The following is a 27437-nucleotide window of genomic DNA, read 5'->3' on the forward strand; positions in this document are numbered from 1 at the left end:
ATGTGTCTGTGAATGAATGTCTGTCTGGACCGAAAGACCACAAATGAAAACGTATTCCTATTCCTCCAGTCTGAAATCACTTATTCCAGCTCAGGAGGGTGGAAAATCGAGAAGAAGAATCATACAAAAGAAATAAATGATATCTCTTGTTGAACGTGCAAATTCAGAAGGGTGTGACTCATGTTTCTTGACAGATTGTTATTTTAAAACCTGACCATGAAGAGTGACACATAAATTGAATAGGGCTGTGGTTGTCAACACAACATAAACCCATTGTCTTAGAGTGAGATGCTTCTGAGATGAGCCAGTTCTTGATGTGAGTTATGAGAGTAACCATTTCAAATGTCTTTAATTTATTTTTTCAAATGATTGACTCAGGGATGGTCTGCCTAAAACAAAACAGGCTATTTTTTGATCACTTGGAATGATTCTGAACATTAAGACTCTGTGAAGATAACACAACAGATTTCTCACGCTTACTCAGCTGTATGGTTGTAGCTGGGCTATTCTTTTTTGTATTGCTCTAAAATTAGGGAAAAGAAAGGTGGCTGATTAATCCCATGTTCTATTTCATGTAACTGCTCGTCGTCCATGACAGCTGTACAGTGTGGTAGCCCCACAAATAACAGTTTAATTACTGAACATACAAGGTACCAATAATATTCAGGAGCAAGAAGTACAGGGAATAAGGGGGAAACCCATTTGTGTTTAATAAGGGCCTCAAAAATCGTCACCATAGCACTTTTTGATTCCTCAGCACTCAAAAATGATTACAGGGCACATAGACCATATGTCCTGTCACAACAGCTAAGCCAAACTAGTTGTGGAACGCTCATGGGGTAAATCAAAAACACTATTATAAACTTTAGTATAACATAAGACAATGGCGACGTTATTTGCACACACACCTTACGGGTCAACGGATTTTATTATTATAAAATTATTTATTCTTTTTGGGATCCTGAAATGCTCTGATGATGAGACCATAGTGAATAGTACCTGTTAGTTTCAATATCCACACAAACTCCATCTGAAACACAAAATTATTACACTCACGTTCTCTGACCTGTTGTCTTCCTTCCCCTGTACTTAAATATGTCTCTGCTGACTTAGTAGGTATGTTATTGATAGATCCTATACATACTAAATTGAGTGGATGTGTCGGATGCTGAAATCAACAAATCTTTTGCAGACTTTAAAAATGTGCAATAAATACGTGAATTGACCACATAATCACCTCTCTTATCAATAATAGAATCAGTCTGACACAAAGACAATGTTTTGAGAAGCTTATCGAGATGTCCATTAAAAAAAAACATGAACACATGAAGACATTCAAAGAAATAGTGCTATTCATTCGTGTAGTTTAAATTGTGCTTTTGATCAGAAAGCTTCACAAGTCAAATGTGTCTTTCTTCTTGAACTGAAAGCTGACTTTGGGCTTCATGGACAAATAAGGACATCTCTAAACAACGGGGCACTCTGTGCCGTAATCTGTGTTTTTCAACCCTGATCAAGTTGACATTTTGAAGCTTCGCATTCCCCCGCTGGCTATTTTTCAAACCTAAATTTACCCGGCCGGTTGTACAAAGTTTGTCCTCTGTGAGTTTAGAGTGCAAATGGAAATTCCAGCGCTCGCTAGAATGGCTCCCCTCTTCCTGTCTACGCCCCAGTGTTTCCTGCCTGCTGCATGACTAGGTGTGTTGACTTTGAGATTGGAGCGTCTGACTTTGGGGGTACATATCGGCCTCACTGTGGGAAAGGGTGTTGGTTTCTTTGGGTCATGCAGCTATCAAACACAAATTCTCCACTTTGAGCTTCCTCTGGCTCCTATATAATCATCCCCCCTTTGGAACGGAGAACACGTCGGATAGGAGGATCAGTTTGAAATGTAGCTCTGCCTAATGAAAGGCCGCACAGCCGACGTCTCAAGTCTTCTTTTGTCTAAATGCAGTGTATACTTACTCCCAGTGTTTGTGCTGCCCTGTCATTGGCATGTCCATTAGTGCCATTAGCTGCCGTGTTCGGTAACTCTGCCCTTTTTAATGAATGTCAGCACACAGACGGCCTTCAGCCGAGAACTTCCTCACTTCCTGTGAAGGTAAATATTATGTTTTTTTCCCACTGCATCCACATCAGGGATGTCGTGTCTGTAATGCGTAAGTGCGTCTGTAACCCACTCTGGAGACTGCAAGATTGCTTTACAAACGGAGCCTGCCTGACTGCACCTGAACAATATAGTAGTTCATTCACAGACTCTGGCCTTCTCTCACTGTGATTAAAATCAAGCCTTTGCAAGCCTCTGCAACGATGAGGAGAGAGGAAAAAGGGCTATCCAGTTCTCGAAATGTCGCTTTTTTTTTTAAATAAAAAAGGAGCCACCCGACCAACGGCCGGTGTCCCCCTCACCTCTGTCTGTGAGGATCCACTGAACCTCCGGGGGGGAGTTGGGGTGGCAAGCTCCTGGGCATTACAGTAAGGACGCCGCCTCCTCCGGATCCTTGTGTATTGTCACTGCGATAGTGTGTACAAACTCAATTCTTACGACTTGGCAACACTTTAAAATAAGCTGCAGAAAATATTACTGAGAAGTAAGAAAGGAACAAATAATGACAAATCATTCATTTACATTTTGTTTAATTATAATAGCTAATCTAATATAAAAAAAATAAGTCAGATAATTTGGGAAAGAGATGCAATTTAGTGCATTGTAAACATTTTTATATGCAAATAACACAAATGCTATAATAATCTACAGTAATCACAGCATTTTTTCCAGACACAGTCAGTAGCTAAATGTTTTCAAATCAAAGTCCCTACTGTCCAGCCAACAGCACAGTAGGGACAAACTCGTTCCAAAGAAACAACTCATAAAAGTCAACAATATGGTTTTTTAGCCAATTTGGACAATTTGTGTAAAAGGTGTTTGACTCACAAGACCCAAGAATCTACTTACTCAAAAAGGACTTCTAATGTAAAAATTGTTATGTGCTTCAATAATTAATTGTGAATCACTTTTGTCTTCCGAATGTCAGAACTTTACAAAAGTTATAAACTACTGCTAATTCATAAAAGGCCTAAACTGTAGGTTAACAAAAGCTAGATTCATACATTCACAGATAAGATGAATTACTAAAATGTTAGTTTATTTCCTATTACTATTTTCATGTTTGCAGCACTAATACATTCTCATTCTTATGCAGATGTCATAACCAGTTACACTGGATGCTTTCCAAGATAACCAGTAAGTATATGATGTATTATCGTGATACATACTGTATATTATAATGATCATGAAATGATCAGTTAAGATATATTTTCCATAAGTCATACCATAGAGAGTAATCAGTCCATCAGCTGATTTCACCAACTTCATTTCTAAAACTGCGTTTGCTCCTCAACACTACTTCATAACTGGAAATGAGCACTCAACTAAATCTACTCAAAGATCAATGTTCTCGAGCCGCAAAGTCCCGCTTTGTAACAGTTTGGAAAATCTTGCACCTGAAATTTGACCTGGGAAAACATTGGGGAGAGCTGTGGTGTCCACTTAGACATCGGCATCACCACCGCTACAGAATATGACATATGGATGTGAATATTGAAGAAAACAAAGTGAATGATGTGGCGCATAATAACATTTAGCTAAATGTGAGGCTCATCTCATTAACATACGGCTAAAAACCCTTCTGTAGTGTGAAAACTACTACTGGTCAAAATTTACAAATTAAATTAAAATCATTTTTTATGGAGGCCCGTCTGGATGTTGATTGATTTAGATGTGATGGATGTCTGACAGAATGAAGAGAAACAGAGACGGCGTGGTGGTATGAAGTGATTAAATAGGTTTATTTGATTTACAGACATGTACATTTTCAATCAACTCCCAGAGGGAGCATCACAGTTCAGTTCTAGAATAATATCCTTTGATTCTTCTGACACATCTCTTGTATTGACTTGCTCTAAAAATAAAAAATAACCTCTGTTTTCTGTTCAACATCAGAAATAGGTTTCTTTATACACGATTCTTGTATGACAAGAAATAGCATATTCTCAAAACATCACTTCAGTGATTATTAACATAGAATTACTTGGTACAATGGACTTACTCCTACAGGATTGGTGCGAAATCGGGTCAAATTTGGCAAAAGTGAAACAATTCATGACCCATCTGACCAGAGCCAACATTCCTTCGCATGACAAATGACAATATGTCAGCACGGCCAGTGTGCGTGAAGAGTCGGACCTCTGTGCCAGAGGCTCTGAAGTCGATGCTAGCCAATGGTTCAAATAAATCCCTGAACAATAAGTGTGCAAAATGATTCCATCAGTTGTTGCTGTTGTTGTTATTCCTCTTCTTTTTCTTCTCAAAAACCAGCCCAACCAACAAAAAAAAATCAAAAACCCCAACAACAACCCCAAAACAACAACAACAATAAAACATATACAAGAGCTACAAAAATTAATGCAAAAGTGTTGCACCCCAGCAATGGCACACATATGTTGTAAATGCCTACATATTCGTATGTCCTAAAGTCATTCCATTGCAATTCTTTTCTCTCTTTGTGAGAAATATGTGTGAGGTGTCCAATTTATGATCACAGTAAAAAAAGGAAGTGATGTAGAAAGGTATTGTGTTGATTCATTGTGATACAAAAGGATGAACAAACAGGCATTTTCTAAACCCAACGACATATGAGAAAGTGTAGTATACGCAAACCTTAAACTTCCCTTTATAGATTATTCTTCATTATGGTTACAAACAAATAAATACATTGCATCCAAGCCATCATTTACAATATATTAAACGTTGCTGCGTGATATAGCTATATATATATATATATATATATATATATATATATATATATCTATTGTAGTTATTAGAAAAACTCATTTGGTAACATAAAAAAAAAGAAGCACAATAAAAGGAAGGTAAGAAGCTCAGTTCATTAAGAGGATGTAGGTGTGTAAACACATCGGGTTGAACAGAATCACATTCAGAGAGCTCCACGCAGTTGGAGAGGAGCTAAAGCTAATGATCTGGCAACAAGGACACCGCCCACACAGCGCCCCACACACACAGCCAGTGAGTCACGCTCGCACATCAATGCTACGGGAGCCACCCCGGTGTCTCCCTTCATTCCTCTGCTGAGGTCAACGTATCCTTCAACTCTGCCCCCTGTGTTTTACTTGGTGGTCTGCAAAGTGCTTCCTTTCCCCTTTATGCACAAGTTGCAACAACTTTAACCGCACCGGTGGCTTCGAGGTTCCCCCTACAAATTGCGTCCACCAGGTAATGCACTGCACAGAGGATTCTGCAAGGGAGTTTTCTAATGAAGCTATTGCCTGAAACTAGCTGTAAACTTTCATTTGCATAATTACTGTTATCAGTGATACAATCAAATCCAGATTTTTCTGTCTATTGTGTACGTCTATATCCTATTCAAATCTCTGGTGCAGGTACCGAAGGGGACCCGGCTCCTGCATCGGAGGACACGCCGCTCTGCTTTCAAAGCGGCATTCCTTGCATATCCATTATCCGTAATAAGAGGCCGCTTTCAGTCAAACCTGGGGCTGTAGGATTTCCTGTTCCTATCAGGGATTTTGATTTCCCTTGCTAATAAATGGATGAGTGGGACTCTGGCTCTTTACAAAGGTTCTTTCTACTAATTGTGGAACTGGATATCTACAATTGCAAGGGGGGAAAGAAATCTCATAACAATGCCTGTTATTGTGACCGTCATGCACCGGACTGGAATCCATCATTAAAAGTGACTCGGCCTCTGTGTGGGTGTTGTGTCCAGAAATTCAAAACCAACCATCGGCGAGCTCCCCCTGTAAAAAGAAACCCAGCTCACTGATAAGGCAGTGTCGATTCAAAAAAAAAAAAAAAAGGTTGGTTTCCACGGGAAAAACAAAAAAAAACATAGCTTCTTATGTACATAAAAAACACAGGTGTTACTCCTCAAAAGCCAAAAGAGTAGCATTTCATGTAAAAAAACAAAACGTTTACATTATAAATGATAAAACATATAATCCAGTGTCCACTTTAAATGGCCCAGATTGCCTCATCTTTCTTCTGAAACAATCATAGACAATAACCTCCAGTTTCAAATCCATCCTCACACAGAAAAACAAAAGGAAAACAGAAAAACAAATCACAAGTAAACCTGTGAAAAATAATGTGCAGAAATATCTGATCTCTGTCATGTTCTCTGGCACTGTCTACACTGATTTAAGTGCTAAAAGCTAAAACTAAAGACACACACGGGGGTGAAGGGGAAACAGCTGTTGATGTGAAAGCTCCAATCTCGAAGGCTGATTCACTGACCTTTAGACGGCAACACTTCTTTTGGCTCTTGCTTGACGGCTAGGTTTACACGCACAGCAAAAGTTTGATCGTTATGGAAAATGCGGCATTCTTCATGAAAAACACTGCATTTGAACGTTCGTGATGTTAATACTGCGGAGCAGAGTAATCAGATATTAGTCACACTGGTGGACGCTTGTTTGAACAGATGAGCAACACGTTCTGAATCATATTCCTGCAGCACATTTCAACAATCTGCGACACTCGCACTGGTAACTTGAATCTACTGTCTGTTTCAGGCTAAAAGTGTTGAAAGCCCGGGGTCGAATACTGTTTTGCATGCAAACTGAAATTTCACATGGGGGCAACGTAGACACCAGTGGAGCTTTATGACTGCAGATGATCCACGTAAACAGCTTCATCAAGCCAATTTGTAAACCAAAGGTTGAATTATATTATATGGTGCATGTAAGTATAGACACGGATGACTCATGAGGGTTGTTGGAGGTCAGTGCAAAGTCTGAAGGAATGTAATGATGCTATGGCACTTGGTGCAGATTGACAGCCAATGTAAGAGACAGACAGACGGATGGACACACAGAGACAGATTGCTGGACAGACAGGCAGACAGACAGGGCAGGTTCAGGATCAGCATTCAGTAGTATAGCATCAGGAGTCGGAGGGGATCAACGGGGGGGCGGGGGGGTTTGCCACCCCCCCTCCCCCCCTGGAAGGTTCAGTGGATCCTCACAGACAGAGGTGAGGGGGACACCGGCCGTTGGTCGAGTGGCTCCAGCACACGGGATGTGCGCGCTCTCACCAGCTTGTGATTTGGAGGCAGTTCAAGAAGGGGCAAGACGCTCCCTCGTTTTCCAGTTCTGAGCAGCCCCTGTGAGCATGTAAAGAGGAAGAGCAGCCGAAGTCAGGAGGTGATGATGATGATGATGATGACGACGATGATCGTCGTGGTGATAACAGGGAAGATGACGTGGGTGTAGTTTTTTAGGAGGGGGATCAGCTGCCCTCCCCTTCATCTCCCATCTTGTCATCCTCAGGGAGTTTGGTTGCTCCTTCAGACGGCTCCTCGTTGGGTTGTCACCTGAGAGAGAGCGGTAGGGAGGGAGGGGGAAGCAGAGCGGTGAGTCTGGCATCACTACAGGACATTCTCGTGTAATTAATGTTGAGGTTGAAAGCTCCTGGGCCATCTGTTAGGACCTCCCCGATAATGCAGCCTGCAACCTAAATATTTTGCCGCACACGGCATAATACAACGCATAACAGTTTGATTAATGCAGGACCAACCCCCCCCCCCCCCCCCCCCCCCCCCCCCACCACCACCAACCAAATATTTCTCTCTATAAGGAAGTAGAGTAGAAGTGGGAAGTAGCATGAAAATGGAAAAACTTAAATATGTAGTTAAGCACAGTATAAGTCTACTTAGGTACTTTCCACCACTGCAGTGTCTAATTTCCATGCAATTACCTGCTGTGCAATGCTCTACGTACCAATGTGTACGTTTCACTTTCATCACTGAGAGTTACTGTAAAATTTATAACAGATTATTTATTCATGCAATGATAAAACCTGAATATGGGGCTGAATCTGCACCGACGGAATATTATTTCTAATGGTTTATGACACATTCAGACACTCTTCTCCTCATTAACATATACACTAAGCTCACACTTGAGTGTGGCGCCAGAGGGAAACCTATCCTGCGGTCGGAGATTAGGCGCGCATGGTGCCGCGCTTGTGATCTCCTCAGACTAGGCGGAGAGAGATGGCGGAGCATCCCGCTGCCTTGTTGTGGTCTGTCATCACGGTGCCCTGGATGCTCCACCATACAAGCCACTGCTGCTGCTACAATGGGATTAGCGCAGGGGAGCTTGGCAGAGCAATGTTATGAGCCACACACACGCATGCACGCACAAACACACACACACACACACACACACACACACACACACAAACACGCACACACACACACACACACACACATACACAAACACATGCACACACACACACACACACACACACACACACACACACACACACACACACACACACACACACACACACACACAAACACACTGATGTGCTTCATACAAATGAGGGTAATTATCTTTAACAGGAGGATTAGTGGATTTTTAGAAAACAATGTGTTTCGGTACAACAGATAGATCCATTTTCTCCAGTTATTAGTGTCAGTTGTTGCTGTGAAACTCTGTAAAATTGCTTATGATCAAAAGTTGGAATTAATTTGCTTGAATGTAAGTACGAAAATATGACATTGGGATAAACAGAACTTGTGAATGCTTTGCTGTGTCTTAGATTGTCCCGCCTCCTCGCAGCTTCACTGTCACTGTGCTGGCGACTGTCGGCTCCTCAAGCATTGGGCAAATCTGATTGGTCCGGCAAGCGAACAGACTCTCATCAAAGTGACTTGTTGTGGTTTTGGGCTGGGAGGGCGCAAATCACGACTGTGTCTTTTCTGTAGATGTGACCGGCTTCACATTCCAATTGAGACCAAAGGTGTGTTCAAGAGAGAAGCGCGGCTTTGGGTTTCTCGCTTTTGACTTCATCTGTTAATGAAACAAGAAGACCTGAAAGTCAAGGGGGCTTTCGGAATGTAGTGTGAGCTGTGCAGGTCACGTTAGAGCCAGGCTGTACGTGTGTGTGTGTGTGTGTGTGTGTGTGTGTGTGGTTTGTGGTTACTGCCACTGCACACTGCCGACTGGGGACTCAGAGCTTTTGTTGAATGATAAGAGCACAAAGAAGGAAAGTATGTGCCTGCAGCTGTTTAAACACTTTTAAAAGTTGAAGCTCTCTCCGCGGCAACTAAATCAGAGCCCCCCCCCCCCCCCCCCCCCCCCATAAATCGGAGTATGAAGCGCTGCCGTCAGATCTCAGGCCGATCAAGTCCCTTGGCTTGGGGATGTCCTGTGTTCACCGTGCAGCGTGGGGTGAGTCTGGTGAGCAGAGGCCGGTTCTTCCCGCAGGAAGAAGTTAATTGGATCTCAGCGTATCTGATCTCCGGTGGGATTGCAGCATCGGAGATTAATAGCTTGCGATGTAAAACAGCTTAGGCGATCACGGCTTCTCTTCATCCTAATTTACTGGGCGTCCGCGTGTCCTTTCTCTACTAAATTCCCCTCCGTCACTTCCTCTCCCTGTCGGAAAACATTTTTTTCTGCTATTTAAATACTTTTGACAGCGACAGCGTATCTCTGCATTCGGCTTCTCTTTTAATTGTTCCTCACTGCAGCAGGTTGTGGCTCTGGGTTCAGTAGGTCAGGGTGAAAGTGAGGGGAGTCATCGGAGAGTGGGGTGAACTGTGAACTGTATTGATCCGCGAGTCAGACTCGAGGGAGGACATATTGCTTGTCGACCGATTGGATTATCCTTCAAAAAAGGACTCCCAAGAGCTCCCCAGTGGTTTCTGTTTAGAATAGAATTGATCAGTTCATAGGAAAATTCCACTCCGGCCTCCAGAAAATGTACGTACCTATAAATAGCCCCTTTTGACAGCATGGAGAAAATACTTTAGCCGGTTTGTGTGTGTGAAAGAGAACTGATGAAACCCTCAGGCCGACGGCGTGAACTGCCACTGAAACGCAATATGCGTCGCAGACTTGTGGGAGCCTTCTCATGTCACCTGTCAGTGGCTGCGAATGCTAATGTGACCCTGGCAGTGATAGTAACACTGCAGTGTTAATATTAAGACCAAACAGTTTTGCATATTGTGCAAAACTGCAAACTAGGTGGCCTCGATCCTGCTGTCGTTTCCAAAGCACACATATTTTAGATTTTCTCCCTTCCAAGACTGCCATCGCCTCACATTCAGTCAGTGCGACATGAGCGCACCATCCCCCATCATACTGCGGTATTCCTTTTTTTAAAATCACAACTTGTGTGGTGACGCGGCTGTAAGCACAGCATGTTTGGACCGCTTGTTGTTAGCATATTTATGGACACTTTGATCGATGCAGATTTGAAATTTCCATAGCTGCAGATGAGCATGAGAAATCCCAGCAACATAACTAATGAATTATTATAGATCAGTGCGCTTTTTTATTCTTCTTCATTTTTATTTGTATATTGTTTCTCTAAGAGGGGTTGTATGAGGGACAAATGCATTTCATTAGTGTTAAGGTCAGAAGCCAGACTTTTTCAGATGTTTCCTATTGATGTACTGAGGAAAGGTTTTTTACAGTGTTCAGAGCTGACGTGTGATGGACAGTTTCACCGCCAAGGAGCTCCTGTAAGCATGTTTTAGAAAAAATGGCTCTCAAAACGGTGAATAAAGGCTTGAGAAAATGGTCGGCAGTAATATCAAGTACATATGTATACATTGGGAGGTTGTACAATCATTCAGGAGCCTCCGTTTCCAGCACCAGGCTTTCTTTGGGACGCTGAGTAATACCCCAATAACCGCAACCCTTCCTCCAGGTCCCCTTTTACAAAAAAAAAGGGAACCGCCACCCTAGACTGCCATTCCACAGGCATCGTGTGCGTGTCAGCCAAGACAGCCAAACAATGTCCAGCGCCATCTGCATGTCAGGGCAATTCACATCCACACCTGGTGCTTTTCTGCTTTGGGACTACCTTTACAATCGGCGAGGGCTTTCATAGGGTCTCCAAAACTAGCTGTCCCAACGGTGGACATGTTGGTCAAGTTCAGGAGTTCCTCATTGGGTTCTTTCTACTGTGCAATGGTATTGCCAGTCAGAGTCAGCAAATCTCCTACAATTATGTATTTTTTGGCCTTAGGGGGTTCTGATATACCTGGTGTCTCATGAAGCACCCTGCGCTTGAACACATATTTGCTTTTGCAGCAGGTCTAACAATGAAAACACCACTTGGGTTCAGATCAGACAGAATGTTCCTCCCAGTCATCACTCTCCAGGATTCTCTATCTACAGACCCCAGGAGGAGGTCCGGACCACCATCCTCAACCTGCTGCCACTGCGACCTGACTCTGGACAAGCAGCAGAAAATGGATGAATTAATTAAAGATCCTGAGGGCATCCTTTTCTTCTGCTCTTGTCCCTTCAAACAAAGTTTTCACCAATTTGACTGTTGCCCACAAACACTGTATGAACACATTTCGGCAGATGATCTTATTACTTTCGGAAGAAATACTATTGATGCAATGAAGAAACAGGAAATTATTCGAAGGTGGTTATGATAAAGCAGTAGTGTACACATTCCTGTCCTATTTGTTTAATATACACACAGACAAACCCAGATAACGTTTGAAGGAAAGGATTAGAAAGGGGTAAACCTTGATCTTTTGGCTAAACACGATAACCTTTACAAACAGGTCACGACAGCTTCCTTGTCCTTCTAATCAGTGAGTCAGAGTTTAATCTTATTATTCTTAACTACAGAGGCTCTCCATTGTCCTACGGTGCAAAGTCGCCTGGTGTGCTGCCAATATTGTCCCTTTTCCCCCCTCAGTTAATAATTAGTTTTGCACCATGTGTATGAGTCTGATAAAGACAGGAAGGAGCGAAGGCAGCTCAGGTCTTGATAAGATGCCAGAGGGTTGGTCAAATAATCACCACTCCAAGAATGCCCCAAACACTCCCTGAGTACAATAGGATGGGAAATGAATCATTAATCAATCATTTGTGCCCCGTCATGTTTATCAGCCCCGTGTTTACCGCTGCCATAAAGCTCCGCATAGCCTCCAGTCCAAGTGTGTTGTATATGTCCAGAAAGTCTTGTTTTCAGATCACAAATGAAAGGAGCTTTACATGACGCCTGTCAGGTAATGAGGAGGGAGCTTTCTAAATGTTAATGTTCAGCCAACTGCTGATGTTTGCTGATGTGCAAAGCACCCAAAATTGCAAAAAAAAAATTTATATGAAAAGAAAAATTTACCTGGTCATACCTTGACTGAGGAGGGTGGTCGTGCAACAAGGCTCAACCTGAGGAGAGAAGAATAGTTTTAGGAATTATGGACAAACAAGACAGCATTTATCACTATGTTCGCCTCAATAATCCGTCTCTTTCGTCACATCCCCAATCGTCTTTCTCTGTCTGCCTTTCAGACACGACGGGCTGCGGTGCTCAGCTCGGTCTTGACGAGGTCCGACAGATGAGACAGTTCTGCTCTCACACTTCACTAGGTGTCAACGTGGACTTGGCTGAACGCGTCGGGATGCAACATGCACTGAACCCGAGCTATAAATGGAAACCCCGCAGCCAAAAAAAAGCTAACAACCCTAGAAATAATAAAGCACTCTTTGAGGCTGGAAATAGACAAGCGCGCTCCAGTGCGTAACACGTTCAGCTCCGTGCCTTTTATAAATAGAGCTGAGTATCTGAGGACACCGTTGGAGGAGGGGCGGGGGGAGCTGCAAAACACAGCAAAGTCAGGGAAAAATGTATAAACTGGGATCTTTATAGTGTGAATGGAATCTATACATATCGCAACCAGGGGACAGCCCCTGTTGTGCAAAGTTGTGGATGTTGTCATCTTTCTTGGTCCCCCGAGGTGCTGTCTGCAGCCTGTTACATAAGAGCTACCGCTGTTCGAGTTAGATTGTTTCTTCTTCGTTGGTCCGCAGAGGCACCAGACGATGTGAGCTTTGCAACATCAAAAATCAAGTTTCAAAAATCATACATTATGATCAATAGGAATTCATTTGAGGAAAATGTTTGGTGTCAGTCTAATAAGGCAGATTGTTAACCATTATAAATGCAGATTTGTTCTTATAGTCATAAGGACTATTATAATGACTATAATATCTATGGAGCATTATTAAAGGACTTATTAAAGGTTGCATAGAGCTGTGAGTTACAGTTTGTAATCTCTTCACAAAGGGGTGACTTATCTGAACTGAATGAGCTTTTGGATGTAGTTGTATAATCTTTAAACATGGTTACTTAGAAGGGATCATATCTGTGAAAAGGCAACACGCAGGAATGACTTTCCGGTGCATTTGAGTGTGTCTGTTTCATATCTGCAGTTTCACTGCGTCTGCTGCTCCATTAGCTTTGCCCTGGAGCGTGTGGTGCGAAAAAGTGAAGGGTTGTGGTCAGATATTTAGCATATGCCATTTGCCCACACATGTGCAATAATGCGGTCAAATAGTCTGAACCAAATATTGGACCACAAACTCATATCTAATGCTGGCACTATGGCAGGAGTGTGGAGACTTTCAGTCAATGTTTTGCATTTCTCCTCTTTTTTTCCCCCCCTAGAAAAGGCCCAACAGAAGCCACAGGAAGGCCTACAAGTGGCAGCCACGGATGTGTATTTGTAGGGAGCCCTTTAAATCTTTATATTAACACTACACTGAGGAAATATTGATGGCTTGGATGATAGCTTGACCCGAAAATTATGAAATGCATTTAATCCTTGATTTTGTTTTTTAATTGCCTGATAACAAATCAGCTCTTTCTGTTTAAGCCACCCTGAAATCTCTCTCATCTCTCTTTGGGAGGGGATTTGTCGTGGGAATGACCAGCAGCCAGCTCCAAGAAAAAGTGACTTGCAGACAGACGTCAGACATCAGACTGCCGTCCTGTCTAAAAATGTCCCCTCATCTTCAGCAGGAAGGAAGTCATTTCTGAGAGCGCTGGCACCAGGGGAGCAAGTCAATGTGATAAAAACGTAGGAAAAAATAGTCTGAAAGAAACAAGAAGTCGTGTCTCACCATCCGAAAGCGGATGCGTGAGTTTGTTTTAGCCTTTTAAGGCCATGACCAGCTGCCTTGCCCTGTGTGCTCGCGTCTTGGTGTTGGGAAGAGGGAAAATATGAATGCATGAATGAGAGGGGCGGCAGCTAGTAAAAAGTCTAAGTAAGCACACTTTAACAAATTGATGGCTAGAACAGCTTGTGTCAGCTCTGGAGCACTTTTAGCTGACTGGGACGTTCTTTTGGCTCCTGGGCCTTTCGGAGTCTTGCAGGGTTTGGCACTATTGTTGGCATCAGTGGGCCGCCTGTCTGTGACATGTGTCACACCCCAGCGTCAGACTTGAGAGGGCATAGCATTGTGCAGAAAAACTTTCTAACCTTTTTGTGTCTGCATGGCACTACATAGATATTGCTGCTTTTCAGCTCCTTCCACCACAGAGGTGAGTGTGTGTGTGTGTGTGTGTGTGTGTGTGTGTGTGAGTGTGTGTGTGTGTGTGTGTGTGTGTGTGTGTGTGTTTGGATTGTGGGAGCTCTTACTCAGACAGTTGGTAGAGGACAACTCAAGCAAGCACTAAATATTTAAAGAAGGAATCACTGAATAATGAATTGAAATATTATTGAAACAATGTCTGAGTCACTTACTGTTTCTCGGCCTTCTCTCTGTCGTCCAGGAAAAACAACGCAGTGGCCAGGAAAAACATGCCCCCCAGGACGATGATGAAGGGACAGAGCATGAGGGCATAGCCCAAACTGAGGAACTGCCACAGCGCTGACGTCGCGTAGCTCTGCTGGAGGGCGTCGGAGATCTGCGGATATATGGACACAGGGAAATTTAATTCCAACTAATTATCCAGCAGAGGTTCTTTAAATATCCTGGCGACATACACGACGCCGCGTTGGATACACGCTCACAATACGCTCTTCACCGGAGTGGGTTCTGCATGTTTCATCATAGCAACAGATAACATGTAAGATGCCCTGTTCTTGTGTTGAAGGTGGCAGGTTTTCACAGCTCCCAGCTCATAATGCTGTTGGAGGCGTCAGCAACACCTGCGGTCAGTCTGCCATGCGTGGCGTTGAGGAAAATACCAGCTGGAGAATAGTGGGTGTGATGTGATCATTCCTGCCTCTCAGTATCACTTATAAGGGAAGCTCTCAAACATGCATCGGCCACCTCACTGACAAATCGTGACGGAGAGGGGGCTGCTTTTGGCAGATTGTGTGGACAAGACGGGGCTTTCTGGTCTGTGTGTGAGTGAGAGTCTGAGCGGCCATAGGTCGCCCTGGACGAAGCACATTGATTGTATGTGAGCGTCAGCACATTGTGATTCTTTATGGGGACGGCCGGAGAACTGCTGATCGAAGGGATGTTGGAGGGTGTGTCAGTGTGCATTCAATATGTGTTCATATGTGCATGTGTGAGCACATGAATGCCTCAGTGTGGGACAAAAGATGGTGTTTATGTCCAGCAGCTGTGTTTGTGTGTGTGTGGCCCGTGCAGAGCCCAATTCGTCAGGTACAGCAAATCGCCTGCAACGTACACAGTACAGATTAGCTAAAAATACATGGCGAACCGCTGCGAGTCCAATTATCCGGGCAGAATTTCTGGGGAGATTGCTGAGAGATTGCTCCAGGCATTCCCCTGCCACCCACTCTGCCCGTGGCCACGTCCCAACCCGTGCACTATAGGAAGAGTCCATTGTGTGTTTGTCAGGGGATTCTGATATCGACGACTGCCTCGGCCTACGTGCCGAGGGAGGGGGATCTTGGCTGAAGATCAGTAGAACTTCAGATGCACTGCCGCACGTATTCTAACAGTGAGAAGTAGTAGCCGTGTTTCCCGTAGGCGTACCGGAAAACACCACATTGGTTTGTAGGGTTGAGTACGTCATGTGCAGGTCTGCTCGGCATACAACCCACTTGTGAACCAAAAGGACCGATACAGTCATTTTCCTCCTGTCGTTGCTTAGCAATGATGCCCGTCTGTTTTTCTTGAGATTCTCCACTTTGCTCATTCACAGGATTTGTGCCAGTCTGAGTACAGTAGGGTGTCTCTGTATCTGCCCGCGCTCTCTGTGCGTCACGACAAGCCCGTTGCACTTGCGTGCTAAACCTCAGTTCAGGAACCGGGGCAGTGAGTGGATGACGCACTTGGAGCACTCCTGTGCATCGTTGGTCAGGGGTTTGTGGAGGAGTGAGAAACCCCCGGACATTCCCTATATTACTCAGAGGAGAGTCGTGACCTTACAGGCTGAATGGACAAGACCGCGGTGATGTCTGGGTGTGACAGTGTCGGTGTGTGTTTGTTTGATGCCTGACATTTGGAGCTTGGACATATTGGATTATTGTTGAAATATTACAAGAGCAGTTGAACTAAGCCTTAGCCACCCTTTTCCACAACTGCAGTAATCAACCTCACTAGCCCTGCAACTAACAGGTATTCTAATTGTCAATTAAGCTGTTGGTAAATTTGATTATTTTATTTTCTTATTTACTTAATTGAATATCAGAAAATAGTGGTTATAAAAGACCTATGATCCTAAGGCGACATCTACAAATCATTTTATTTTTCCATCTTACAATCCAAACCCAATTTTTTTAATTAACAATGCTTGTGATTCATTTTTTTGTAGATTGTGCAAACTTTTAAGCACAAATTGAAACATTTACGTCATCAGATTTGAAGTGACTGAGTCGGACAGTCTTTCAAAGTGCCGTGTCTCTAAATGTGTCAACAGGAAGTTTCTACATTATAAGACGACGCCGGGTTTGGTTTGATCGGCAGAAAACAATGCTGTGCCAACCTTTGAGCCCAATTCCCAGAACCTGGGTTTCTGTTTTCAATGCCAGTTTTGTTCAGTCCCTTGAAGAACGCGTCAGCACATGGAGTTATCTTACAGCTCCTTTTATCTGGCTTTCACAACAGTTTAACATTTTCATTTAAGATGGGGGAAAAAAAGACAATGTAGCTCGACAGACAGCTGTGTCTGCTGCCAGCCTGTCAGGCCCCGGCAGAGGAGCTCCAGGATCAGTGTGATTCACTAATCAAAGACTTCCACTTCCACTGCCTTTGTTAACATGACCTAGACTGTGAGCCAGGGGCGCGACGACAAAACACAAAGTAAACACATAATGCTAAGGCGGTCTATTCTCTCTCAGTACATCATACATTCTGATATAAATAGTTACTTTGGGATATGATGTACAGTAGATTGTGGTATGTTGTATGGTTTTTGTGTGCGTGTTGTCTATGCAAAAAGAGGCCCACTTTCTTCTCCATGAGCAAATATGGCGCACAGGATATTCACCTGCATGGAGTTACTATTTAACTTGACAAACGTTCATTCTCGCTGTGGAACGACTAGAATGCAGCTTGACAGTCTGAGGTGAATCCGGTTTCCCACCCCATTGAATAGCAAGCAGCGCTCGTGTCCTGGCCTCCTGGATGCTACTCTTCGGGTGTATGCGTGCAGTTTGAAAGGGGAAGGGGGTGGGGTGGAGGTAGGGGGGCGACCGTGACCTTGAGATACCCAGTCTCCCAGTAACAGACACAGTCTCGTCTTCCGAACCAATCAAATACAGCCACACCGGTCCCCTCCAAGGAACCACGGGGATTTACGAGAAAACGCCACTGACAGCCCGAAGAGCAGAGTGGTGAAATCACAGCCAGCAGCTCACCAGCCCTCCCGGGACGTCTGCTAAAAGCTCCTCATGTACCTCACTTTGCACTGGCCCACTTACACTTAAAAGCCACACGTCCACTTGTATCTGAATGCACGCGGGGCGCTCACGCATATGCTGCATATGCAGTACGGTCCAGCTGTGCGATATCTGACTGAATATTCCCCTCCTGATCACCACACGTGTGAGAATCTTACCAGGCCTATCAGGTACGGACTTCCTGCATCGCCCAGGAGATGCGAGGTGAAGCTCTGAAAGGCGACCGCCGTTGCCCTCCGCGTGGGAATAACGACAAACTGCACAGAGACAGAGAGAGACAGAAAGGGAGAAAAACACATGACATTGTGTGAGGTGATGAAGACACGGGTGGAATGATGCAGTCGGCCGTGTTAAAACAACTTCTGCACTCATCAATTATGCACACATAATTGCCTGACAAGGCCGTTTTATCTCTACATACCCACTACTGTCTTCAACCTAATTACAAATGAATGAGCTGGTTCATAAAATGCACCTCACTGGAAGTCCCAGCTCCATCAGCCTCCTGTTTTCACTTTCATGTAGCACAACACATACATCAGGAAAATAAAGGCTCCCTTTCCCTTTGTCTTCCAGAGCGGTACATGAATCAGTCTCAGTCAAGACAGTTATTACCAGCTCCGCCCAAACTGAAGCCAACAAAGTCCACAGAGTCCACCCGCACGTCCCAAAACTCAAAACTACTTTCAACTGGATCACTGCCATTTGTTATCGTTTGTTGCAGGGATTTCCAGCGACCAAGAGAATAAGTATAGGTTTTCCGTACTTACCATTAAAATGTCCGCTGTTATTGCCCAGTTCAGGAAAAGCAGCGTCTCTCCTATAAAGATGCAGACCTAAATAAAGAAGAAGAAGAAATTGCACATTTAGTGGTGCTAATTAGGAGCAGCCATGTTTCCACTACACAAAGGACTGGTGACCAGACCATGAGGCCAAAAGAGGAGGTTTGCAGATATTTCTCCCGTGTGTGGGAATCCGCTGCTGAATAAAAGTGCTTTGGCTGCAGCGGTTTAAAAACATGTTATTATGCTTTTGGCCCAATTACATGTGGATGTGCAGGCCTTCATTGTGGTCCCATTGAGCCGAGTACTTAGCCTAAGAGCTGGAAAAACAGCATAGGATGATAAGGATTGTGCTGTTTATTCTTGTCAAAGCTGCATCCTCAAAACATTCAACACTTCCAACGTTTCGAGCCAGCGGGCAAAAGACCTGAATTCATGTCCTATATCTGAATGGGGTGGGGCAGAAAATCTCAACTTTAAATAACATCGCGGAGTTGACATACTTTATGCACATGTAGGCTACTGTATGTGCCCCCGCTGTAGGCAGCTGGTGTTGCTATTTGGCCAGTTACTCAAAAACAGTCCCAGAGGGATTTGGTTGCAGTGGAATCTCGTGTGTCTGTATTGACTGGTTTCGTCTGGCACATTTTTTAACGCGGCCCCCGTTGATGTGTGTTTCCTGCTGGGGAACTACCCTTCTGCCAGTGCACCAGACCTACAGTACAGTACAGAGGGCCACAGAAGGAGTCTGACAGTGGAGATGTAGACGGGGCTGCTCTGAGAGCTGCGAACCAGACACCGTGGCCGACACGTTGCCTCTGAGAAGCGAGAGGGAGAGCACAGCCTCCACTCAGATTCGCTGCGTGTTGACGAGACAACAGCTGCAGGGGGTCTATCGGCCTCGACAGAGCCGCACCGACCGTTACATCCACGTCACGCCTTATAATAAAACACCTCTGTCAGCTCCTTGCCGTGAAACCTGAGATTACAACTGCTACTGTATAGTAAGAGGATTCAATATTATAGTGTGGAAAAGTCTGAGAAGAAATGAAGTTGCATGTTGGAAGTGAGGGCCTGTTGCGGTACATCTTCACGCATTGAACTACTTTATTCTTGGATGCTGATCTGAGAGAAATTCTGGGGGTAAGATATGAAAAAAATTCAACAGCATCAATCATCTTTACCCTTTGTAACCTTTAGAAAGAAAGAAACCAGGTGTCTCTTGCCTGCATGAGCAAAAGGTGAAGCCTGTTTCTTTCACGCGGTAACTGTACCAAATTGAGTTGGACAGATGTGTAATCGTCTAATTGAAACAAATCCTTCCACGCCTCAAGTCAGAGTCATGCCTCTGTCAAACAATTGATAAATGTGTGCCTTTGACCCAACTAAGGCCAATATGAACTTTAATTTGTTATATCACTATCATTATTCCTAACAGGGTTTTTTTTTTATCAGTTAGGAACTACTTAGTTTAGCAGCTGTGGGGTGATTTTAGTACATCAACCCGACGACAGAAACATCGTTACATTCATAATCACACCTCACATGCACTGCAAAAAGAAATCACGGATCCAGCAGTAAAACGCAGGCCAAACTTGCCAATGTCGGCCAAGGTCAAATATTTAGGATATGGATTCCCTGTTTGTTATGTTCCCTCACACGCATGGAAAATATTTTCCATCTTTTGCAGCATTCCATCACTGGCCAACTTGCCGAGAGTCAGCTCCTATGCCTTTGGTCTCTGACAAGGGTGAGACATTTGTGCTCGGTGAGTCCACCGGCATTGTTTCAGGGCAGTGATTGTTAAGTTGCACCCTTTCCTGGTTCACATGGAAATCGGACTCTGGCATTTGCCTGCAGACTCTTGACTTTTGGCCAGATGAGGTATGAGGAACCTGGAGCGGCTCCTGAGGCCAGCCTCAGCCCACCCTGGTGAGCTTTTACAAAGCTTTGTCTTGTTAGATTGGTTACCACACTTTCCCTTTTAATCCTCAGTCCCTTAGGCTCATCCATTATTAACACACTAATATCACTCTTTGTCGGGAGCCGGAGACCTGACGATTCTTGGAAGTATGGAAAGCAAGTCACCGCTCCCTCTGTGCTTCGAAAAAAAAAAGAGAAGGCAACCTCCTCGTGCAGACGCAATACGTGTGCGCAACAGTTGCGGGGGAACGAGCCTTACGTAAGCTCCTACGATGCTCTTCTTAGCCACCACGAAGATGAGGCAGATGAAGATGGCCGAGCCCAGCATGCTGACGGCGCACACGAGTGGGTCGGCGCGTTCCGTCTTCTGGCGACACAGGCGCGTGGTGGCCGCCCCGATGACCACGCCCAACAGCCCTGTCACACAGGTGATCGCCCCGAAGATCAGACTGGATGGGGAAGCAGGGAACGGGGGATACAGCCGTTATTTCATTTGTCTATCATGCAACTGTGCATGTTCAGGGTATATGCAAATATCTTTTTGTGCAATATTGAAATACTTCCAAAAATAAATGAAGCTATAACGCCATAAAACCACCTTAACCCAGTTCCTCCAGCTTTTTACATCACACAGTATGCGGGTATCTTGCTCTCCCACAGGATTCACAAGTCAAACAGAGGCAGCAGTGACTTCAAAGCCTCTGCTCGATGTTTAGCCACTAACCGCTCACCTGTCTGTGCTGCTGCAGATCTCTTTTGTGCAGGGCTCCGCCGTCTTCTGCACCACCTGGGCTCTAGCCAGGTACACGGGGATCCACATACCAAACGCACCAGTGGCAAAGGACACCGCCGATGATGCCAGGGAGGAGAACACGTAGCTCCGACTGGGCAGGGGGAAGCACACGGACAAAGGATCACACTCAAAATCAAATAAGTGATTGTACATTGGCTCGAAAAAGCACTAAAAGCACCTCTGATGCTAATCGTAGGTGAACTGGAAGGATTTACAGTTAAGGCGGACAGTTTGAATAAGACAAAAAGACCACACTGTTCAACTCTTTACATGCTTCCTAAGGTGCTGAATATAGGACATTGTGTATCACTACAAGTGAATGAATATGTAGCTCCTTGTCTAAAAATAGCCCCAATAAATCTGCACGGCTACAAATAGAGTCAATAAAGTTTTCTTTTTTCAAGGAATGCAGCCCACAGGTCCTGTAATAACACAGGTCTACAGTGTCATGGACGCAAAGCTCCCTTCACAGTTCAGCTGTGTTACAGAGCGGTGGTGACTGAAGGATACTTGTTCTCTAGGTCTTGTGTTGACAATTCCTCGCCCTCTAACAGCTACTATAGGCAAACTATGAGTCGGTGTATGTGAATGAGTCTGTAGGGCAGGGCCAATTAGGATAATTTCCATCATCTATCAGTCTGCCAATAATAATCTAATTAACAGTTTAGACTGATTGGCTCTTCTAACCTAACTCTATTCATGATTTTGGAGATTATACTGATCACTGATCGGATGAGTTCACAAACAGTCTCTCCCAAAACCCGGTGTGTCCCCTGGAGCCGAGCGCAGGCCTTACTTCTTGGCGAGGGCCTTCATGTCACACAACCAGGAGGTGCGGGTCTTGATGCGGCCCCCCATCTGGTCAGCACTGCCTCGCTTCGGCTCCGGCACGAAGAGCAGGATCAGAGTTCCCGCAGTGATCCCTAAGACTGGGGATACCTACCGGGACAAGAAATATGTGTGATGCTTCAGATCACGCCGACACACTGACTGGATATCCACACCGGGTCAGACGAAGGAGCGGTTCGGAGGGAACAGATGTGAAATGCCGGACAAAGAACAGTGTGTTTACAATCTGTATGGACAGCCACGCCTGACATCCTATACAAGCCCGCTGGAGCTAGGAACATTCCCCCTGCTTACTCTGTTGGCACTGTGTGTGTGCGTATATGTGTTTGTTTATATACGTGGGCTTGTCTATGTGAATAAAACTCAAAAAGAGTTTTTTGGCTTTGTGAGCTGCCTTGGGAGCCCTGCACCGAGGTGAAAACCTCAGAAGTGCCCATCTGCTATTACGTTCACTATCATCTTTTATTTTACGGGCTCCGCGGCGGCATGTTTGTGCATGTGTGTGTCTGTGTGGGGGAGACGAAGACAAAAGGCAGGATGGGATGTGTGGGAGGGCATTTGTGGAAAGTGCTCACAAAAGCAAACCGATTTCATCTGTCTGGGGAAATTCATCACGTTATATTTCGTAGCTTATGAAGGCCCATTTATATGTATAAGTATTGTGAAAATTGGTTGTGTGTAGGTGTGCATACGGGTATGAGATTACGAGAGTGTCCTCAGGTTTTTTCATTGAGGGAGTAATTCGGAGTCTGATGTGGCTCATAACGCGGCTGATAATGCAGCTCAGCACAGTGGTTATGGTCTCAGAGGTGTGAGGTTCGCACCAACACTGATCATTTCCTACGTTGTGTCTTCTGCTTCAGCAAATTAATTGGATCGACATCTGCATCAGAGTCGTATAATGTGCCTTCAGAGAGAGGCAGCTTAATGGAAAACAGAGCTCAGCTCATTGAAGAGGACAATAAATATGAGCTTTTTTTTTTGCACAAAGTCTCACAACGCATTATTATTCAGCGAGACACCAGGAGGCTGTGACCCTTGACCTTGACTCCCACAGGGCCCATTAGATGCTTCTTCTACGAGTGGTTGGCAATCAAACAAATTAGTTGCCTCCTTCTCCTGCTCCTCATTTCTACGCATCTCCCATGTCCTTCTCACCGTCAACATTTTCAGGAAGGCAGCTGGAACTTGTAGGACAAAAACAAACGGAAGTGCTGCAGTGTTTTTCTCTTAAAGCAGGATACTGCCGTAAAGAACCCGTTTCATGTCTCGGTTTTTGTTTTCCTCTGCATGCCATACTGGTGATTAATTGGCATTGGGATTGTTTTATTGGAATGTCACTGTAGCCCGCTGTGGAACAACCTGCCCTGCTCTTTGTTTGAAAAAAAAAAAAAAATCATGTTCCACCAAGGCAAGGAGGAATTGACTTCCTGTTTCCTAAAAACCCCAGCAAGCGGTCATGTCCAGGAATCTCTTCCACCACCACATGCCGAGAGAACGTTTAATGTCTTCCTCTAAATGTCACTCGGTTCATACGAAGACTCGGGTCCCAATACGTTGTGAGGATTTTAAAAAGCCGACCCCGAAGCCAGCGGTTCCCCGGGACAGTTAGAGCATTCATTGGTCCTCTCCATTATGACTGGTATGTCTTATAGAGCAGTTCACCTCTAAATCTTTTGTCGCAAGTTCTCAGTAAGGTCCCAGTAAAAAGGGCTGCGACAACAGTGATTTATGCTCCTGATTTAACACCTGTATCTACTCCTAAGTACACAGTAAGGACGAAGCTGAGTGCCTTCTCTAGGACACCTTTTCATTTCCTACAGATTGCTGTTAAAAAAGAATTGAACCAGTGTGAGGTCAATATCGCACCAATGCAATACTGGGTTAGCTTTACCTGGTACCAATTGGTTGTTCCCACCCATTGTTGGAGTTATTTGTACATAACCGTTGGATCAGTGGATCAAAACTACCACTTGTCCGGGGCCAGTTCTTTGTACTAACGCTGGATTAATTGAACCCAGTGGTTTTTTAGTATGAGGTGACTTTTGCTTTCACATTTCATAATTTCCCCTGTCCATGGTTCTCCTTTGTTGCTGTAGTGAGCTGGTGGCTACCGCCGTGTGGCTGCTCCTGTACTCGATGATGAATCACAACCCACAGAATCCTCTTAAAGTACCTGGGACATGCGTTTAGTATAGTATGCTAAGTGGAGCCACGAATTTCCTTCACGTAAACCTCTCAGCGCGTTGAGAACAATGAAACCATGTTAAATTCGGTTTCATTAAGCTCATGCAGCGAAAAGAAACACAACGCCAAGGTTGAAGAAGCACTGATCCTGCCTCACCAGAGTGTAATAAAAGATAAATGTGTTTACAGGAACTGAGATAGAATACAGCTCCAGCCTTGACGTTTAATAGAAAATCCGCTCTCCTTGCTGCAGCCATCAGATCAGAAGTGAACTGCTACAGCATACAGCTTTTTTACTTTGAACACATATAAGGGGATCGCTAAAGGGTTAGAAACATTTCTGTTTGTGCAGAACGCTGGAGGCTGAGCTGATGCTGATGTGGCCGTTGTTGTGTCAGTGGTTTGCCCTTTAGCGCTCTCCCCTCTGTCACTTCCTCGCAGTGTCAGGGCCTGGACCCGCCTGTTCAGCCATGTGGCCCCTGGTGCTTCTTCCACGACTGAACCCCGTGACCTCAGATCCATGACAGGCCTCCGCACTGAGCTCAGCCGGGAAGGCTCTTCATCTGTCTTTGTGTGTGTGTGTGTGTGTGTGTGTGTGTGTGTGTGTGTGTGGTGTTGCAAGATGATGATGGTGCCCTTACCCTCAGCGACCAGTGCCAGTCTCCTGCAGCCTCCTTGGCGCTGGAGCCCAGGATGTAACCCAAACCACTGCAGAGAGACGAAAAACTGCATTTAGCGACACCAAAAATAAATGTTTGTGAACCACCTTGCATATAAAGTATATGAGTCAGTGTCCTCGGTGAGATGAGTCCATTGTCTCCATCCCTCGCGCTTACGCCTACACTACTCATATTCCTGTTTGTAGTCTGATTAAAGCTGTTTGGTACTTGACACAGAGAGGTTTTGTCACTGATCACAGCGCCGCTAGCAACTTTAGTTTGTCTATTTGTGGACATGATATGTGCACGTAGTCACAAAATACAGGTGCAAAGTTACAGCCAACAGAGTACATTGCTACAGTAACATGGTTGTCTGACCAAGGGCTGTGTGTTGTCACAGTGTAATTTAATTTCACAGCATTTTGGCTGAGTTACAGGCATTTTCTTAGTGTCACAAAGGGAAACAGTAGTAGAATGCTTGGAGGGAAATGTGGCCAGATCAGATCAGATCAGATCAGGTAAAGAGGCCCCTATGCTGTGATAAGCCTCTGCTGAAAGATAACATTTGCATTTAAAGGACAAAGATAATTTAAACGGTAAACTGAAGGTACGAGCGGCAGAGGTGCTTCAACTGAAAGTTGTTCAAGTGGATTTTCATTATCTTCAAAACAGCTATGCACTAGTAAATAAAGAGCTGGTTAAGTCACCGTGACCTGAACGAACCTCCATCAAAGCCACATTTTTGAGAATGATCCCTATTTGACCTCGAGATGCGTCCATACAGGACACAGAAGTTCAACACATGGTTTGATGAGTATAAAACTCATGTGAATTTTGTCGTATACCAGTTACAAGATCGTGTGACTTCAGATCCACTAGATGTCTGAATTGATCTGCTGCCCAAAGCTGCATAGTCATTGACTATCAGAAAACTTTTCCCCTTCCTTATTTCCTTTCTAATTGTCATAGAGAGTCAGGTCACACTGACTCTCTATTGTGAAGCTCTTTAACCTGCATTTGACTAAATAAAATCCAAATTAAGACTGGCCTAAGACTGGACACCAGTCTAAAATATCTTTGTCAAACTGGCCTCAAATAAGGGAATATCCTCGATCCCTCCAAGTTCTGCAGAGTTGGAGGATCTATGCCAAATAGCACTGAAGCTGCATCGGTGGACCCAACACTTAATTAAGACCCTTAATGTTGATTTTATCTGTAATTTGTCACAATTACGGTGACTCCCAGCAGTTCATGAAGTGTATTTGCTACAATAAGTCAGTTAGAAGTCAATCAGATGTCTTGATTTCGTTGGCTCGTTGAACCTGTTTGTCCGCTTGTGCAGAGCCTCTGGCCAGGAGATGCAGGATATGTCTTTCATTACAATAGCAGATCGGGGCAGTTAAGAGCGAGTTCTTATCAGCACTGGCTGCTAAAGGGCCAAAACATGTTTAACTGGACTTACACACAGAGCAAAGAGGGAAACAGTCTATGGCTCTGCTTCCACGATTAGTTCTCCAAAAATAACACCACAGCATAAACAGGCTCAGACAGCATATGATATTTCCAGTGGGTGACTAACGGCTAATCTTATCAGAGTCCACCCAGAGAGTGTTTGGAAAGTTCAACACCAACAATAAAACTTGAGCATGAAAAATATGCTCACATCAAACGCTGGCGTCACGCAGCACCCTGTCTGCAAGGGGCCAGGTTTCAAACACTACGGAGGGCGGAAAAAAACGAGAGCAGGGGAACCCATTTCCTGTGAATCTGGTCTAATTCCTCAGGTCACTTCCTGGAGACGGTCATAACAACCTCGATGGTGGCAAACAAGTGGGAGGCTGGATGGGATGTTTGACCGCACTCTACTGAGAGCCGGTCTTTCACCTTCTATTGTCTGTGTTTCTGGACGGTTTACTGTGACCCAAACATTTCGCACACAACCACTCAGGGCGCCGTAAGCCTTTCCTTTGCTTATTTGTGTCCAAAATAAACACACAGGATTCGTACACTACATACGTAATACAACAATTCATCGTTCTATTGTGCTCTGCAATAACAAATATTGGTGACGCGTAAATGATTGCATGAATTTGACTTAACGCTTATGTTTACAGTGTTTTAGAGGCCTTTGTCCTTATCTTCTCCTTGTGTGTGATTCCGTGTGCATTCGCTGGCAAAGAGCGCAGCATGCCGCTGCTCGGGCACATGCCATTAGGCACAGTACATAACAATAAACCCCAAGTGTCTCCCGCGCCGCATCCACCGGTACGTTCATCTTTTATTACTTGGCTTTGTTTGTGTTTTCCCTGTGGCCCCTTTTTTTCTGATTGAATAAACTGAAAAGGCTGGTGATTTGAGCTTAATAATACCTCCAACTCCCACATCCCCACGCCACATCTCCTAAAAAGCCTTCCCCCCCTCCTTTAAGCTTGACACTGCCAATTGTGTGCTCTGCTTTTCTTTCCGCGGAGGGCCTGAGCTCTTTGTGTGGCGGCTGCAGGAAAAGAAGGAGAGAGCCGGATAGGAGGATCATTTCAATTCTCTATGCATATGCCCCCCGATTCCT

General features: G+C 44.6%; 1 protein-coding gene across 2 annotated transcripts in view; it reads right to left on the reverse strand.

The window, feature by feature from the left end:
* Positions 1 to 3822: 3822 nt before the first annotated feature.
* The window catches only part of spns2 (spinster homolog 2 (Drosophila)), a 60160-nt gene continuing 36545 nt past the window's right edge, over positions 3823 to 27437 (reverse strand). Inside the window, exons 5-13 of one of the 2 annotated variants that reach the window (XM_035625415.2) lie at positions 24854 to 24920; positions 21973 to 22115; positions 21115 to 21267; positions 20643 to 20832; positions 18449 to 18514; positions 17837 to 17935; positions 14601 to 14764; positions 12207 to 12243; positions 3823 to 7409 (exon numbers count right to left, since the gene is read on the reverse strand). In XM_035625415.2, the coding sequence (XP_035481308.1) occupies positions 7383 to 7409; positions 12207 to 12243; positions 14601 to 14764; positions 17837 to 17935; positions 18449 to 18514; positions 20643 to 20832; positions 21115 to 21267; positions 21973 to 22115; positions 24854 to 24920 (946 nt within the window). In that variant the 3' untranslated portion in view covers positions 3823 to 7382. Of the gene's footprint in view, positions 7410 to 12196; positions 12244 to 14600; positions 14765 to 17836; positions 17936 to 18448; positions 18515 to 20642; positions 20833 to 21114; positions 21268 to 21972; positions 22116 to 24853; positions 24921 to 27437 lie in introns of both variants that reach the window. The other variant, XM_035625416.2, reaches the window with a different exon arrangement.

The sequence above is a fragment of the Scophthalmus maximus genome, chromosome 2, assembly GCF_022379125.1.
Source record: "Scophthalmus maximus strain ysfricsl-2021 chromosome 2, ASM2237912v1, whole genome shotgun sequence".
Lineage (NCBI taxonomy): Eukaryota > Metazoa > Chordata > Actinopteri > Pleuronectiformes > Scophthalmidae > Scophthalmus > Scophthalmus maximus.